This window comes from Symphalangus syndactylus, chromosome 7 (genome assembly GCF_028878055.3).
Source record: "Symphalangus syndactylus isolate Jambi chromosome 7, NHGRI_mSymSyn1-v2.1_pri, whole genome shotgun sequence".
NCBI classification, from domain to species: Eukaryota; Metazoa; Chordata; class Mammalia; order Primates; family Hylobatidae; genus Symphalangus; species Symphalangus syndactylus.
In genome coordinates, this window is record NC_072429.2 from 101,037,030 (window position 1) to 101,055,690 (window position 18,661).

At 38.2% G+C, this 18,661-nt stretch overlaps 1 protein-coding gene across 7 annotated transcripts in view; it reads right to left on the minus strand.

Moving 5' to 3' along the window:
• The window catches only part of UBR5 (ubiquitin protein ligase E3 component n-recognin 5), a 149,699-nt gene that overhangs the window by 23,518 nt on the left and 107,520 nt on the right, over nt 1-18,661 (minus strand). For all 7 annotated transcript variants that reach the window (XM_055286944.2, XM_055286943.2, XM_055286942.2 and 4 more), the window contains exons 29-44: nt 18,260-18,406; nt 18,043-18,161; nt 17,833-17,959; nt 17,611-17,740; nt 16,569-16,729; nt 16,218-16,457; nt 12,065-12,188; nt 10,752-10,863; nt 10,027-10,158; nt 8,954-9,211; nt 8,112-8,380; nt 7,729-7,940; nt 3,930-4,160; nt 3,045-3,118; nt 1,688-1,860; nt 1,478-1,591 (exon numbers count right to left, since the gene is read on the minus strand). In XM_055286944.2, the coding sequence (XP_055142919.1) occupies nt 1,478-1,591; nt 1,688-1,860; nt 3,045-3,118; nt 3,930-4,160; nt 7,729-7,940; nt 8,112-8,380; nt 8,954-9,211; nt 10,027-10,158; nt 10,752-10,863; nt 12,065-12,188; nt 16,218-16,457; nt 16,569-16,729; nt 17,611-17,740; nt 17,833-17,959; nt 18,043-18,161; nt 18,260-18,406 (2,623 nt within the window). The remainder of the gene's footprint in view (nt 1-1,477; nt 1,592-1,687; nt 1,861-3,044; nt 3,119-3,929; nt 4,161-7,728; nt 7,941-8,111; nt 8,381-8,953; nt 9,212-10,026; nt 10,159-10,751; nt 10,864-12,064; nt 12,189-16,217; nt 16,458-16,568; nt 16,730-17,610; nt 17,741-17,832; nt 17,960-18,042; nt 18,162-18,259; nt 18,407-18,661) is intronic.

The following is an 18,661-nucleotide window of genomic DNA, read 5'->3' on the forward strand; positions in this document are numbered from 1 at the left end:
CAATTCCAATGCATTTACCAAACCAACCTCAGGTAACTATTTTTTTTTTTTTAGACTGAGTCTTGCTCTGTTGCCCAGGCTGGAGTGTAGTGGTGTGGTCTTGGCTCACTGCAACCTCCATCTCCTGGGTTCAAGTGATTCTCCTGCCTCAGCCTCCTGAGTAGCTGGGATTACAGGCGCCCGCCACCACACCCAGCTATTTTTTGTAATTTTGGTAGAGATGGGGTTTGGCTATGTTGGCCAGTATGGTCTTAAACTCCTGACCTTAAGTGATCCACCCACCTCAGCCTCCCAAAGCACTGGGATTACAGGCATAAGCCACCACAACCAGCCTTCCCCCACCTCCCCCTTAAATTCACTTCTTGGCCTGAGCGCGGTGGCTCATGCCTGTAATCCTAGCACTCTGGGAGGCTGAAGTGGCTGGATCACTTGAGGTCAGGACTTGGAAGCCAGCCTGGCCAACATAGTGAAACCCTGTCTCTACTAAAAATACAAAATAATTACCCATGCGTGGTGGCAGGCACTTGTAATCCCAGCTACTTGGGAGACTGAGGCAGGAGAATCACTTGAACCCAGGAGGAAGAGGTTGCAGTGAGCTGAGATTGTGCCACTGCACCCCAGCCTGGGTGACAGAGCGAGACTCTGTCTCAAAAAATAAAATTAAATAAATAAATAAATTCACTTCTTGCCTTGGAACTTCAGAGAACTTTTAAAGAAATCTTTATAATATTGGTGGTACTTAAGTCTTATATATTTTTAATATTTTCAGTACTGCATTCTTTTTATCACTGAGATAATAAAAAATATTCTATTCAACTACATGTCTTCTAAACCTCCTTTTTAATGTTTTACTACTTTTTCAGTGGACAAACAGAAGACTATAATTTTTAGGCTCCCAAATCGGATCTACATCTGAAAACTAGATCTACCACTTAACTAGTTGTGTGACACAGACATTCCCACATGAAATTTACTTACTCTCTTCAAGACTCAATGTCTTACCCAAAAAATCAGGGTGATAATGCATTCTACCAAACACAGTTATAAAGACGGAGACCAATGCCCAGGAAACAGAATTAGTCAACAAATATTAGGTATCATTATTAATGCTATCTTATTTATCTACACTCTTGATTAAAATTAGTTCAGCAAGTAAAAGTTGCAACCAAAATTACAGATGCTCATCTATATATTTTTATTATACATGAAAAATTCAAATTTTCAGCCACATATAGCAGTCAGCTCTGTGAAACAGACAAAGCACATAAGGAGGCTGGTATTTTATGGATGAAGTGATCTGACAGCAAGTTAATGACAGTGTTGGAATTCTTCCTACATTATACTACAAGGCAGGAATTTCTGACACTTCATTTCAGAAAATATAATATTCTGAATTAATGCATTTCTTAAAAATCTATATGCTGGGACAAGTTGTCCTTAATAAATGTTATATTGCAAAAAACTTTTACTGTCTTACCTCTAGGCAGTTTCTATCCACTGTAACCTCCATTAAACATTTCCCACTACTGGCAGATGAAGAATAAAGACCCTGACTTGGACGGCCAAAAAGATCCTCCTTTCTAGCATTAGGCTGGAATTTTAACAGAAATAATCTAGTTACATTGAATACTTTACAGAAAATAAACTCAATTAGAAAGAAACCTTAAGACTAACTTGTTTAATTCACCTGCAACAGATGTGGCTGATCAGCCAAGGGGATGGCTTCAGCCAGAGGCACTTCAAATGGATTCGGGGGTATACACCCAAGGAATGTCATGGAGTCTGAACGTCGGAAAAATGGATGGTTTTGGCCAGTTTCTGCAGGAAGAGAGTCATCATCCTTATCATTCAAAGTAGCACCTAAACATAAAAAGATAAAATGTTTTGTTTTTTAGGAAAATTATTTAATTACTGGATTAGGGTAACAGAGCTTTAATCTGCTCAATCCAAAATTCCTACTACCTCTTTTATAAAATTTTAATGCCACACAAAAACAAGTTAATAGTCCAAAATTTCGGTATTTTTTAAAGTAAATATAACAGTTTAATATTGCTACAATGTAAGTTTTATGTTATGTGCAAATTTTACGTTATGTGTATGTTACAATAAAAAATGCAAAATAAAAATCAGCATTTAACAATATTGTGCCATTTTGTATTGGACAGAGGTTTCCCATATCCTCCTCTTTATCTTTTGAGATACCCACCACCCAAATACAGTTAGATTCATGAGTATACTCAGGACCCAACTCACTGACAAATCCAAACAGAAGGGATGATCAGGAACTGAAATCTGAGCATTTGCTAAGCAGAGTAATGTCTGAGCAATTTACATATCTCAATAGTAAGTCAGCACACTAGCACCAAATCTCCTTAATGGAATAAAACTTTGGCAGTGCCTTGTTTGCATATAAATGGCAGTGAGCTATGGCTGGGTTCTCAAAAAATAGCAATTAGGCCAATTGTCTTTCCATGGGCTAAATAAAAGTACTGGTTGATAATAAGAAACTGGAGAATGCATTATTTAGCCCCATTTGAAATAACTGAAACCCACAAATAAACTCCACTAGACCCCAAAGTGTGATATTAAAACTTTTGGAGAAAAGTCTGGAGTTGGGATATTTTCTCTTTCAATTGTATTAATTGCTAGTGTTCTGATATGTGGGAGCTGTAACTGGTAATTCTCATTTTCTTGACTAAATCTATGTTGCATCAATATTAACAAAGGTTTTGCTAAGATTTTATTAAATGTAGTTAAGTATATTAAGAGTAAAGGTAAACATAATACTAAGACAAATACAAGAAAAGATAGAAGAAAAAATATTGTTGGAAAGTTTATAACATTTCTTTAATACATCCTTAGTTTTGAAATGTATAACGCAAGAATGTGTAAGCAAAAATGGACAGAAAATGTAAGAAATGAGACATAGAGAAGAAAAGAGAAATTCCCACCCAGACAGAAAATAATGAAGTTAAAAAGCTTGAAGGGGAACTACTGAGGCAGCCATTTCTTGAAGTAGATTAGCAGATTTTCTGTGCACTAACTTTGATTGGTGTCATCATCATTTTCATGTTCTGAATCTTCATTATCAATACCCAGTTCCAAGAGTTCTCGCGTCCTTTAAAAAGACAAGTGAGTCATTTTACGTGAAGTATTTGTATAATATGAACAGGAGCAAAAGTCAGGGGAAATACAAGCAAAAACACACTAAAAAGGTCGCTAATGTATCTAACCAATTTCAAACATTTTCAGAATCTGGGAAATGGTAGAGTGAACAGGTTTATGTACTATTATTACAAAATGGACTCAATAGAAGAAAAAGCAAATCACCTAAGAAATAACGAGTACCTACACAAACTCTAACAGAAAACATGGGCTGGGCATGGTAACTCATGCCTGTAATCCCAACACTTTGGGAGGCTAAGGCAGGGGGATCACTTAGGCCAGGAGTTGAAGACCAGCCTGGGGAACATCATGAGACACTGTCTCTCCAAAACATTAAGAAATTAGCCAGGCATGGTAGCACATGCCTGTAAGTCCTATCTACTTAGAAGGCTAAGGCAGGAGGATCACTTGAGCCCATGAATTCAAGGTTGCAGTGAGCTTTGATCGCACCATCACATTCCAGCCTGGGCAAGACAGTCAGACCCTGTCTCTTTAAAAAAAAAGGAAAAAATGAAGATGATAATCAGGCCAGGCCAAACTATCTCAAACATGAAGTTTAACCAGATTCTTAGGTTTCCTATTTTAAGTGAAGAGTGGCAATGGGGAAAGGTTGGATAATTCAAGCCCACTTTCCTATATGAAATGGTCCTGTGCTAGTTCTCTTTTGCAATGCTATTCTCCTTACTCCAAATGTTGACAATGTACTAAAGGAGACCATACCAAGCAAGTATTTCTTAAATCAACCTCATGGCAAGAATGGATACCTTTTGCGTTCTAGTTGCGGTGTATCCAATGTTGTCTGCTGATTCATTGCCTTAATCCAGTATATAAGTGCTTGAAAAACATATGCCACATGCTTCAATGAGCAAACATCCAAAACTGGAAGAACATCAGAATGCTCATCATTATGAGACCGCATTAGAGACAGAGCATAATTTAGGAAGTCTCCTCGTGCAGACATCATTCCTTGACGGGCGCTAAGCAAGGTGGCACGTCTATAAGAACAAAAAGAAATGAAAGTGTTTATTAGAAGAACACAAATGTGAAATTTACTATAATAGGCAAAATTAGGAGCTGAGAATATTCATAAATACAAAGTAGTTAAGCCTGCTGCTCAGCTTTAGAAATATAACCACTGTGCATGATTTACAGTCTTATATTTTGTATAGAAAAGGAATTCCAGTATCCTTTGGAATGGCAAAATGAACTCTTTCCCTGAAGAGAGTAGTTCTCAAATTTCAGGGTCCATCAAAGTCACCTGGAGGGCTTATTAAAACAGACCTCTGGTCTAATCCCCAGAGTTTTAGTAGGTCTGGGGTAAAGCCCCAGAATTTGCATTTCTAAATAGCTCTTAGGTGAGGTTGATGGTGCTGTTCTAGGGACTATACTTTGAGAATCGCTTCATTAAAATGACACCAAAAGCACAAGCAACTAAACAAAACACAGATTATCTTGGGCAACATGGTGAAACCCTGTCTCTACTAAAAACACAAACATTAGCTGGGCATGGTGGCAGGCGCCTATAATCTCAGCTAGCTGGGAGGCTGAGGCAGGAGAACTGCTTGAAACTGGGAGGTGGAGGCTGCAGTGAGCCGAGATCACGCCACTGCACTCCGGCCTGGGCAACAGAGCGAGACCCTGTCTCAAAAAACAAACACCCACATATACATTGGAATTTATGAAAATTAAAATTGTACTTTCAAGGATACCACCAAGAAAGTGAAAAGATATCCCAGAGAATGGGACAAAATCTTCCCAAATTATATACTTAATAATGGGCTTATATGCAGAATAAAGAACTCATACACCTCAATTTTAAAAGACAAGCCAATTTAAAAAATGGGCAAGGTCGGGCGCAGTGGCTCACACCTGTAATCCCAGCACTTTGGGAGGCCAAGGTGGGTGGATCACCTGAGGCAGGGTTCAAGACCAGCCTGGCCAACATGGCGAAACCCCGTCTCTACTAAAAATACAAAAAAATTAGCATTGTGGCGGGTACCTGTAATCCCAGCTACTCAGGAGGCTGAGGCAGGAGAATCACTTGAGCCCAGGAGGCAGAGGTTGCAGTGACCCGAGATCACACCACTGCACTCCATCCTGGACAACAAGAGTGAAACTCCGTTTAAAAAAAAAATTGGGGAGCGGGGGGAGGTGGCAGTGGGAGGATCCAAATAAGACATTTCTCCAAAGAAGATATACAAGTGGCCAGTTAGCCCATGAAAAGATAATCAACATCACTGACCATTAGGGAAATGCAAATCAAAGATACTAGGTCACACTCACTGGGATGGTTATAACAAAAGAGAGATAATAAGTGCTGGTGAAGATGTTGAAAAACTAAAACTCTCATACATACACTGCTACTGAGACTGTCTTCCTTTCTGGAAAACAGTATTGCCAGTTCTTCAAAGAGTTACAAACAGAGTTACCATATGACCCAGCAATTCCATAACTAGGTATATATTCAAGAGAACTGAAAACACACATCTACACAAAAATCTATATACAACAGTTCATATGAGCATTATGCATAATAGTGGAAAGGTGAAAACAACCCAAATGTCCAACTGATAAATGGATAAACAAAATACAGTATGCTCATACAATGAAATATTACTAGGAAATGAAAAAGAATGAAGTACTGATGTATGCTAAATATAGATGAACCTGAAAATCATTATGCTAAATTAAAGAACCCAGTCACAAAAGACCACATACTGTATGATTCCATTTACAGGAAATATCCAGAATCTATTGAGAGGGAAAACAGATTAACGGTTGCTTAGGAAGGGGAAGGGGGGGAAGTAGGGGAAAATGAAGAATGACTGCTAATAGGTTTTCTGTAGAAAGGATTAAAATATTCCAAAATTCATTATGATGAAGGGCTGAAAAACTATGGAATTGGACACTTTAAATGGGTGAATTATATGTGATATGTGAATCATTATATTAAAGCTGACAGCGAGTAGGGAGAGAGAACACTGCCACCAATCAAGATCCGCTATCAGAATTCTGTGTTCTCTGGGGTAACGACTACAGCCTAACAAAGATAAAGCTTTCGTCTTTGTGAAGCAGCCTTCCTAGGACAGGAAAGCTGCTACCTCTCAAATCTCTATCTTTAGTATAGCTATCTTTGCCAAGCATTCAATTCTGCACACTTGACATTTCTACCATTTTTTTTCCCCTAGTTCTCACATGTTCAAAAGCAAGTTTGTCCACTATACCACTCTAGAATTTTCTCTTTAATTTTCCTATTAGTATTCAGGATCAAGGTTTAAATATAAATGATGCCCCTGCTACTTAATCCCTCAACAAGGCCCTAAATGCTGTTTTTTATTTCAATGCTTCTCTCCTCTCCTTTTGGTCTTCACTGCCCTACTTTAGTAACTATTACCTCTACTGTAGATGCCTATCACTGTCTTTCTAAGTAATCTCTTAGACCTTTGTCTTTCCTCACTTTATGATCTGCCCAGAGTAATAAAGTTGTTTATCCTGAGGTAGAGATAGAACCAAATCCTTGGATTTTGACTTTAGGTATGAGGTACTTTTACTATATTACTGCTATTGCTCTGATGTTCAATATTTGAGCTGATAACTACTCCTGAAAAAGGTCACTTTATAACTGAATAGAAAGAACATAATAAATACATAGATATATATTTTAATTATAATTCAACAGGCTAGGGGAGGCATAAAAAAAGAAATGTGATTTGAGAAAAAAAGAGCAGCATTGGTAATCACACATACTTTCCCCCTCCTGAGTACAAAGCACATTCATAACCAATCACAGTCAAAATAACTTTCTAAGAGGAGAAGGGGAGGTCTTGGGGATAATGAGACAAAGATACAGACCAATAACTTCAAAAATAAAAAGGCTTTAGTATCAGATTCCTATGATATGAATGGACTTTTAAAAACAGCTTGGATGATAACTAGTCTATTCTGCCTCAACAATTTAAGTAATGCAGGCAAGTCATTTCTTTCTCCCTTCACAGTAAGACAAGGTTTTACATAATAGCAACTAAAAAGCTTTAACCTTCTAGGATACAAAGATTCTATCTAAACATGCAAGTATAGATACTCCTCGACTGAAGATGTGGTTATGTCCTGATAAACTCATCATAAATGCATAAAGTCTAAATGCATTTAATACCCCCAATAAACCCATCATAAAATCAAAAAAAATTGTAAGTTGGGGGTCGGGCGCGGTGGCTCACGCCTGTAATCCCAGCACTTTGGGAGGCTGAGGCGGGCGGATCACAAGGTCAGGAGATCGAGACCACCCTGGCTAACACAGTTAAACCCCATCTCTACTAAGAAAACAAAAAATCAGCCGGGTGTGGGTGGCAGGTGCCTGTGGTCCCAGCTACTCGGAAGGCTGAGGCAGGAGAATGGCGTGAACCCAGGAGGCGGAGCTTGCAGTGAGCCGAGATGGCGCCACTGCACTCCAGCCTGGGCGAGAATGTGAGACTCCGTTTCAAAAAAACAAAAACAAAAAAAAAATTGTAAGTTGAGGATCCATTTTAAATTGGGGACGTTCTGTATACATGAAGAATTTCATACCGTCTGCCTTCAAGTGTTCGTAAGCTAGCTTCTTCTCGCGCAGTCATCCTCTCTCTTCTCGCTGAATTCTGAGAAGCGTGAAGAGGATGATTTGGATGTCCAGGATCACCAGCAGATGCTAATGCAGAACCATAACGTAATTGAGCTTCAGTAGAATCCATAATACTGACCATCCAGTTCCAAGTGGGAATAAGCTTTTCTTCTACATAGTTCTATGAAGACCAAACTAAAATAGTTAAAACTATCCAAACAGAGCTAAATTCGATACAGCAGCATGTCAACATTTAAACATTTGTAACATTTAATTCCCCTAATACTGGAATTCTCATAATTGACAGCCAAAAAAATACACTGGAATGGGAAACTTTTCAGTGGTTTCATACCTGTAAGTTTACTGCATCTTGGTAAGTCAATTTCACAGCTGCTGGAATCTGAGAGTATACTAGGTGATTATACTTAGGAATAAGGCCCATCAAGTCCGAGATTTGTCTAATGACAATGCTGTAAGCCCTGGCTAAACTGCTTGCAGATGTTAGGTAACTGCTGGCGTTGCTAGCTTCCAAAGCAGCTGCTGCAGCTGCAGCACTTGTACTGATGGTACCACTCCGGCGTAAGTTTGAAGGATCAATATAAATCAAACCCGCTGAACTTGCTATAAGGAAAAAGGACAACCACAATGAGCTAATGTCAGTTGCTAATTGTGTTTCTCTGGGATTATAGATACTTACGTAAATCTAAATGGTCAATTGTGGTAGCCAAGCAAAAAACTTTGCCTAAACCACACTATTTTGGGGACAGGAATATGGAGGGGACAAGAATTAATATAAAGTTCTCAACCAGGGGAAATCTGATCCCCACACCACCTCCCCCCCACCAAAGGGGCTACACATTTGGCAGTATCTGCAGACATTCTTGGTTATCACAACTGTGGGAGCCAAGGGGAGGGAAAGAAGGGTGAGAGGGGTTTCATTGGCATCTAGTAGGCTAGGGATGCTGCGTAACATCCCACAATGCACAAGACAGCCTCCCACAATTATCCAGCCTAAAGAAGCAATAATGCAAAGACTGGGAAACTCTGCTATAATCATATGTGCATATTTTTTATATTTGAAACTCAACAAAACAATGAGGAACTATCATAAAACTAATTTTATCCCCAGATGAACATGCATACTTGTAAAAATCTATCTAAGTATTCTTAGCAATACCAAGTTTTCAGACTTGCCTGCTGGTGTAGATGTACTGGAAGGGGCTGTATTGGCTGCTCGCTGATGCTGGGTGTTGCGGACAGCCCACTGCATTGAACGGGGAGCTTGGGCAGCACCATTGGCATGGGAGCTATTTGTGGTTCTTTCTAATGGCTCATCGAGCATAAAGGTCTCCTGTTCTATGTCGTCACTCTGACTACTACTGCTATCAGAATCACTTGAGTCATTCGATTGAGAATCATCTTCAGAAAAGAAGGCAGGAACACTGCTTGCTCCTAAAATTTTTATTTTTAAAACCAAAAACATTGTGAGTTTAATAATTAAAATTACAATGTACCCCCTCATTCAGGAAAACATACATATTAAACAGAATGCCAGATTGTATTCAATAATCCACAAAACCCACCATAAAATAGTTTTTATTAGAAAATAACTTTTAAGCCCAGCTCTGTGGCTTAGGCAAGAGTGCAGTGGCACCATCTCGGCTCACTGCAGCCTCTGCCTCCTGGATTCAAGCTATTCGTATGCCTCAGCCTCCTGAATAAATAACTTTTAGCTGGGTGTGATGGCACATGCCTATAATCCCAACAACTGAGGAGGCTGAGGTGGAATGACTGCTTGAGCTCAGGAGCTCAAGACCAGCCTGGGCAACACAGCAAGATCCCATCTCTTTAAAAAAAAAAAAAAATTAGCCCGATGTGGTGGCTTGCACCTAGTAGACCCAGCTACTCAGGGGGCTGAGGTAGGAGCTCAGGAGGTCAAGGCTGCAAAGAGCTCTGACTGCACCACTGGAATATCCAGCCTGGTGACAGAATGAGACCCAATTAAAAAAAAAAAAAAAAAAAAAAAGACAAGAAAATTAAAAATCTTCTAAATAAACTTTTAAAATTCATTCATTATTTAATGACCAGAAAAGCTGGAGAGTTATTAAAATAATACTTTCTTTTCTAATATCCAGAGAACAAGGATGAAGTTATAAAAATGCTTAGCTACCCTTGCGTATATCACACAAAGTATGACCCAATCCACACTGAATACACACACACAGCCTTAGCATAAGCAAGAAGGTAGTTGGGATAAGGCAACATACCTGCTTCTGAACCAGCAGTTGCTGCAGTGACAACGCTTCTGCGCCCACTAGCATTATCCTGGTTGCTGTGGTTACTTTCACTATCACTTTCTGTTTCAGCTGCTGCTAACAAATCCAGCTCCATATCACTCCCTAAAAAATACATTTAATTAAGAAAAAAGCACAAACTCACTATGGTTTAAAACAGGGTCTGATAAGCCAGAATAACATAAGGGTGGGAACTAAGAAGGCATGGGGGGTAGGAGTTGGGGAGAAGGGGAATGGTGTGAAAGAGAAGGGATAACTACTAAAATAAGACTAAGTAACTACTCAACCTTAGAAGAATGGCTAGGGAAATTATGGTAGTCAACAGACTAGTACATCAGGGCAGTGCAGGAGAGGACTGAAAGTAAATATATAAGTTACTAGCATCTGGGTGTAATTATAGGTGATTTATTTTCCTTTTCTCTAATTTACAAATGTTTCATAATGCGACTATGATTATTTTAGTTTTTAACAGTCTTTTAAGAAACTGACTTAAACAAAGACAAAAAAGGGAAACTATTTTATATATGTATTATATATAGTGCCTAAATTTTCTAAATAGATGCTACAGAAACCCTTGGCAGAAAATAAGTTGACCATTTCACTATACATTCAAATGAGGTTTCTCTCTGCATTTAATATCTCCCTTTAAAAGTACCTGATTTACTCATACTCAGTAATTTCTCAAATAACCTGCATACCGTCTTCATCATGCTCATCATGTTGTCCCTCTGCCTCAGCATTTTCTTCCCCATGTTCTTCCTGTTCATCATGATGATCCTCTTCTCCAGCCACACCCTCCACCACCTCAACCTAAATCCAGAATCTTATTTGTAGACAATCAAAGCTAGTTAACTAAAATGCAAAGATCCCTAACTATAGAGAATTTGAAATCATATATCAAGCAGTTTTGAAAATCTGCATTTGTTAGTGACAATTTGCTATCAAAAATTATATCCTGGCTGGGCACGGTGGCTCACGCCTGTAATTCCAACACTCTGGGAGGCCAAGACGGAGATGGGCGGATCACAAGGTCAAGAGATCAAGACCATCCTGGTCAACATGGTGAGACCCCAACTCTACTAAAAATACAAAAATTAGCTGGGCGTGGTGCGTGCCTGTAGTCTCAGCTACTCAGGAGGCTGAGGCAGGAGAATCGCTTGAACCCGGGAGGTGGAGGCTGCAGTGAGGCAAGATTGCACCACTGCATTCCAGCCTGGCGACAGAGCAAGACTCCATCTCAAAAAAATAAAAAAACTATATCCACAGATCCCAAAGTTTATTACTGAGCATATACAGAACCCTCAAATTAGATGTATAAAAATCATATTGGGGGTAGGGAGGAGAGAATTTACCTCATAAATATGTAGTATCCTCTTTCAAATACATTGTACAAAACTACTAAATTTTTCTAACATTAAGAATATCTTGGCCGGGCGCGGTGGCTCACACCTGTAATCCCAGCACTTTGGGAGGTTGAGGCAGGCGGATCACGAGGTCAGTTCGGGACCAGCCTGACCAACATGGTGAAACCCCGTCTCTACTAAAAATACAAAAAGTAGATGGGTGTGGTGGTGCGCACCTGTAATCTCAGCTACTCAGGAGGCTGTGGCAGGAGAATCACTTGAACCCGGGAGGCGGAGGTTGCAGTGAGCCGAGATCACGCCACTGCACTCCAGCCTGGGTGACAGAGCGAGACTCCATCTCGGAAAAAACAAAAACAAAAAAAAAAAAATACAAAAAAAAAAAAAACCAGAATATCTTTGCTGTTAACACTGAGAATATCTCCACTCTTAAAGACTAGTTTGTGTCCAATTTCCTAATATCCAGTAAGTCACAAATTATTAAAATAATTTTACTATGTATAACCACAAATGAGAATATATAACAAACATCTACAAACTGGATGCAAATGCATATAGTAGTCTCAAGCTACTATTAATGTAATTTCTAGTGACTAGTCTTCTTTTCTCACAAAATAAAAGCTTTTTAAATCTACCACAATTAAAATCACCTCTTCCACATCTGCTGAAACAATGTCATCCTGTTCTTCATCTCTGCCCCGAACAGGCTGTGACTGGCTGATGCGCCTCTGCTGTGGATTCCTGATGATGTAAGATGACTGAGACTGACTGGAGCTGTAAAGAATCAGAAGCTTATGAGTATGCTCCTGCCACAGCTCAGATATGCAACACATATTTTTATTTAACTCATTTATTACATGTGAGACACTTGCTAGGATGTGACTTTAAATCTGAGCTGAGAATTCTTGGAAACCAACAATACTTAATCTATAATACATCAGAAAATATAAATCTCAGAATACGTTTTTTCTTTTTAAGTCATTTCAAATCTGTGTTGATGCACATATTTGTATGAGTCTACCCCATCGAAAAATTCTACAGGAAGATTTTTCCTCCTCCACCAGCAGTTCTATTTCCAAAGGCTCTGGTAGCACCATTTGTCCATTAACAGAAAGTGTTTAATAGAAGTGATCTAACTTTTAAGAGATCTGACATGATTTCTACTTTGAATGAGCTTATTAACTTAATGACTTGCTGATGTGTGTGGGGAAAACATCGGTTCAAAAGCATGATTTTAAAATAGTCATAACCAAAGGCAAAGTGGCAAAAGTTTCACTTCCGTAAACACCTGACTTGGAGACAACCAAGAAAAGACAGTTGACTGGATTATAAAAGGAAAAGGGGGAACCAGAAAATACAGCTTAAAATACAGGCCAGAAATCTGAAACTGGTGGCTAAATAACCCTGTCACCTATGATTTATAGATTAAGAAACAGGGGTTAAAAGATGTTGAAGTCAAAAGACCTTTAAGTGATTGCATTGACAGGTTCTTTCCTATCTCAGTTGCTATGAGAAATGAGAATCAAACCCATTAGACCTGAGAGTTGATTGAAACACCATGCCTTCAAACAAACAGATAAGTAGTCTCAATATGATGTTTAACACTAGAACTATAAGTAACTGGTAAAACAGAGATTGTGGATTACAAAAGTGGGAAAGGCTAAGAGAAAATCTGTAGAGATGAAAAAGGGTATTTCCAACCACTAAAGAGATTTCAATATTAAAACATAAAAGTCAGCACTGTGTGAAGCCACAACTAATGAGTATTTCTTTTTTAAAACAAACATCCTAGAACAAACATCCACAAGAAATATAGTCCCCTCAAAGTGGTTACTTTAGGAAGTTATGCACTTAGTATCTATAATACTACCAAAACAGGCTGTATATAGTGGCTAATGCCTGTAATCCCAATGTTTTGGGAGGCTGAGGTGGGAGGATTGCTTGAGGACAGGAATTTACGACCAACCTGGGCAACACAGCGAGACCCAATCTCTACAAAAAATTTAAAAAGAGTAATTTAAAAATACCAATACATAAAACATATTACAGTTGAACATCCCTTACCTGAAATGCTTGGGACCAGAAGTGTTTTGATCTTGGGCTTTTTTTTTTTTTTTTTTTAAATTCTGGAGTATCTGCATTATATATATTTACCAGATGAGCATCCTCAATCCCAAAATCCAAAATGCTCCAATGAGCATTTCCTCTAAGCATCATGTTGGTGCTCAGAAAGTTTCAGGTTTTGCAGCATTTCAGATTTCGCATTTTCAGATTAGGAATACTCAACCTGTGTAACTCCCCAGTTAGTGTGACTTCAACTTTTTTCCCAACAGACTTGCTGGCACAATGAAGCACAACAGTCCTGAAACCCAGTCTAAAAAGCCCTGTTAATACACTTCTAAGTTTTGGGGACTTCTAGTTCCAGCAATTTGGCAGACTGTGCAGTGAAACTACTCTTGTTAAGGAACACATATATATGCTAGATATTAAAAAAAAAAAAGGACAGCTATGCAGGTGATAAAGAGAAACGATTGTACTGTATAAAGCTTCGAGACAAGTGCCACCATTTATCCCAAAGGGACCTATTGATGTCTCTTGGGCTAGAAGTGCTTCAAGGAACCACAGATTTCACATGAGAGTCTGGAGGCTAAGCAAAGGATAGAAAGTCATCACAGGAATCTCCTCTTCTGTCCCCCTCACATATATAAAGCTAAACATAAATCTTAAAAGGGCAACACCATGAAGGAGTGAAACAAAAAAATCATACCTCAAGAGACTTACCTACCTCAGCCATGAATAGATGCAGAATGGAAAAAGGTCTCTTTTGAGAACTTCTAACTACGAGTCTGCATTTTGGAGTTTTGGACTGCACTCTACACTATAAAGTCTGGTTCAGTGTTGGTTAACTGTGTGGTGGCTCAACATTATCAGCAAGCACCAAGTAGTCTTCCTCTCTACTCTGCCATCTACTATTCAGGAGAATACAAAAAAAAAAAAAAAGGAAGTATCTGTCAAGACAAGTCCAGCGTCTAATCTTTAATTAGCTGTGTTACACTGGAGAAGTTGCCTAACTTTTCTGAGCTGTAGTTTCCCCATTTGACAAACTAGAATGATAGTGGTTATCTATGACACATTGGGAAAATTAAAACAGGTAATGTGTCTACAATACTTAGGAAAGTTCCTAGTACATACTAAAATTTCAGTAACTGTCAGCTACTGTTATATGACAGACATGGAAATAAAGTAGAAACAGATTATTTATTAAGAACGTAACAAGAACATTTTCAAGAGGTGGAAAGAAGCAACAGAAAAGCTACTCTTAAGACTTCACACTCAATGGGGTGATATACACCTTCTACAATCCAACACAAGTGAAATCCCAGAGAATGGTCAAGTCTGTATTTTTCAACTTAAGACATCCTTGGAACACTGGTCAAAATACACCCTTTATGGGTAAGAATGTACTGTACTATAATAAAAAACTTTTAACAGTTGAAAACATTAGCACTATTTCTTGATTATCACGTGAGATCTCCTTCTGGTAAGATGTAGGAAGTTGCCTCAAGAAACAAGCAAAGGGAATGGAGTAAAGAGAGTTTAAGAGTATGTAATACTTTAATAATGAGACTAAGAACAAGATGACACAAAATCTTGAAACTTAGCAGGAACAGTTTCATGGGCAGTGTTTAGAGATGAGATGATCCCAAAATCTGTTCAACAGCCATCAATTTTTTATTTTCCAGAACAAGATCAAGGGAAGGATACTAAGAATTCACAAAGTAATGCCACTTAAGTAACTAATGAGTTCCTCACAGGGTATCAAGATCAGGAAAATCATACAGAGTCCAAGCAGATCTCACTGGCAGAATCATTTAATAATGGGATCGATTTGACAAGTCTGAAGATACACAGCTTGATTTCTAACAGTTTTCAACAAGTCTTGGAGGTATATCAGTATCAAGGATACTACAGGAGAGCTCTGTCAGACAAGACTGGATTTAGATTAAAGGGACACCTGACATTAAAGGAAAAACTGGGACACATATACTGGCATATAGGAGAATAGTGAGAGCAGATACTCAACACCAACCCAGATCAAATCCAAGCATAACAACTTGGAAACTATCCCAAACACTAAAGCAGGCCATCCTTATTAACAGAGATGTTTTCCAGAAAAGGAGGAAAAGGGTCTTTAGATCCTAAAGGTCCTTATTAAAACATCATCACGCATGCACATGGTTATAAAATCAGACTTGAAAAAACAAAATACACTAAATATTTGCCAAACATCTACAGCATTACTACTGAAAAGTCTGGCCCCTAAACCAGCAGAATTGGCATCACCTGAGAACCTGAAAGACATATGAAGTTGGAGGCCCCACCTCAAGACCTCTAGAGTGGACATCTATATTTTAATAAGAGCCCCAAGTCATTTTCATACATATTAAAGTTTGAGAAGCAGTGTGCTAAAGGACATCGGAAAGTTTTAAGTTGCTCAACATCCTGATTCAACAAGTTTACAGTGTAATTAGGGAAACTATCAAACAAATAGAAAAGATAAATGAAACTTAAGAACAAATAATCTTATAATTAGAAACATTTATAATGGAGTTACTTTAGCCCTGTCCTTGATAATACAGTTGTTGTAGAAAAATATTTAAAATTCCGGCTTTCTGGTTGTTATTTATATTACACAAATGATCATGTACACCACCTGAGTGCTTATGCAAAGGCTTTAGGAAGTCAAACACGACATTTCCAGAGAAAGGATTAATCGGAATCTGTTACCTGGTAGCAATTTACCTGCTAGACTGATCAGATGATGGTCGTGGTGGTAGTGGTTCCACTGAAAATAATTCTTCACTGCCCTGCATGGCATCTATGCTAGTACTAGCCAGGGTAAATGGTGCAGTTGGACGAGCAATCCCCATTCTGACAGGAACAATCAGTGACTCTGCTACGTTGCACAATTCTTCCACAGCATAAGGTAGCAATGCTTGGAATACACGCTTGCATTTTCCAATTGGCTGTGGAATAAAGTTGCTAGAACAAAAAGAGAAATATAAGCAATCTATCTTTTCATATACATAAATCACTTATCACAAAAACAGTGTGAAAATGGTATCCAAACCCAAATCAAAAAGGATGCCTTACTTTTTCTTTTTGGACGAAGCCATTTCCACACTCAGGATAACAAAAACTCTTGCCACTGAACGTAGAAACCTCATTGTCACAGCAATAGCTTCTTCTCTACGTCCAGGTGTATATTTGTTTTGGAGTTCTTTCACTAGTGTACCTAGTAGAGTATCTAAAAGCTTTAAAAAATTATATTCACTCTATTAATGTTAAGATACTTCATAAGATGTTTAGACATTCATAAAGTTATAAGTTCATAAAGTTGTAAGTTCTAACATTTTTTAAGTATTAACATTTCATAATAAAATCTCAAAACAAATTTAACCAAAACATTTACAAGGTCAGTTTATGAAATATACTGCCAATGTGCTTGACGTACAGTGAGTCCTAAATGTATGATTTCTCATTTTTTGTCCCACAGTCCTCGGTACATCAACTAATATTTAGAAGAACAATACCAAATATATGAAATCAGAAGAAGAATATGTTTAACTCAGTCTGGGGCACTTTCCACAACAGCAAAGCAGACTCAAATATTTATATGAATAAATTCATAACCCATCTCCCTCATGGAACCATTATTATTACTTTCTAGTCTCTTTTCTGTGCACAGCTTCTTGTATAAATATTAGCTACGGAGAACACCCAATTTTCACAGTTTGGTTTTTTTTTTTTTTTTTTACGTTATTTACAATACGATTTATTTTTAAATTGCTGCATCATATTACAGTAAGTGATCAGGTTATAATTTGATTCAGGATTTATTACTGGGCTGATATTTTTCTGTTTTTAAATTTTGCATTATTCTGTGACATGCCTTTATTTTTCTCACATCATAAATTATTTATTTATGACAGGTTCTGAGGGCACTGATAGTTTTATGGTTTTCCAGAGAGAGGAACAGATACAATGCCACCCCATCCCTATCTGAGTGTGTTATTACCATAACCTCATTAGCACTAGATCTTAAGGTTTAAATTCTTTTTTAGTTTCACAGCAAAGAAGAGTACTTGAAAAACATACTTTTCATGTACTTGTAATACATACTCAAAGAACTTACCAAAATATCTGCTGTACACTTAACTATAAGGCAATGAGTGAAACAGTCCAGCCGAATTGTGCCACTTTGCTGATTGAGGTATACTTGCTCTTCTGGCAAAAGATGGCCTATTCTACTGCTGGCACTAAGACTTGAGGAGAAAGGAAAGACAGAATGAACTGTAAAAGGTCTACACTAACGTAGGAAATACATAAATCCAAAAAGGTTTTAATGAATACGTACGGGTCTTTATTCTCCTGCGACCCAAACATAATCATAGATTTCAAGGCATTCCAGTCCTGTAGAACACGCTCCAATGCAAGCTGGGCAAATCTTGGAGGCTCTAAATCATGATCAGGCATATCTGAATCTAAAATGAAAAAGAAATAGTGACCAAAACAAAAATAAAACATATGGCTTCCCACAAGTGTCATAAATGTCTAATTAACTCACCTTCAGGACTGGCTGTTTTTCGGTTACGATCTTCCCTGATTCGAGGTGGCCTGTACTGACAATGCTCCACCGTCTGCCTTGCGACTGTCTGTACTAAGAATAGTAAGAGGTGCTCTCCCCTGCAAAACAGAATGTTGTCGTGAGGAGGGAGGCCGAAAAGCTACTCAGGTGTGCTGCGCTCTTTTAACTTATTGTATGTCCTAAAAATCCCACTTGCCTGCTGTTTGGCAGAGTAACCAGATTAGTAGCAGTGAGCAGGCGATAAAGTAGATCAAGACGAGCAGATTTCTGTCCAGCAATAAGAGTTTTACATTTACATTTCTCCCAACAATCACAGTAGGCTGTTGGTGATGTCCGTTTGAGTCTATAGAGAATTTATACACAAGTACAAAAACTGAAATTTTTTAAACATACAAAGGTTTATGTTGACATTATGAAGGTATAACTCACTGAAACCAGAGCCCTTATTAATTTCTAGATGCAAAGTGTAACTGTCAAAGCTTATATAACAAGAAGGATTACTTAGTAGTAATGACATCTGTAAAGCAACACAGCATTCCTATGAGAAGAGGTACTCTAAGGTATAGTCACTTTTGGAATCTCTTCCCTAATTCCCAGT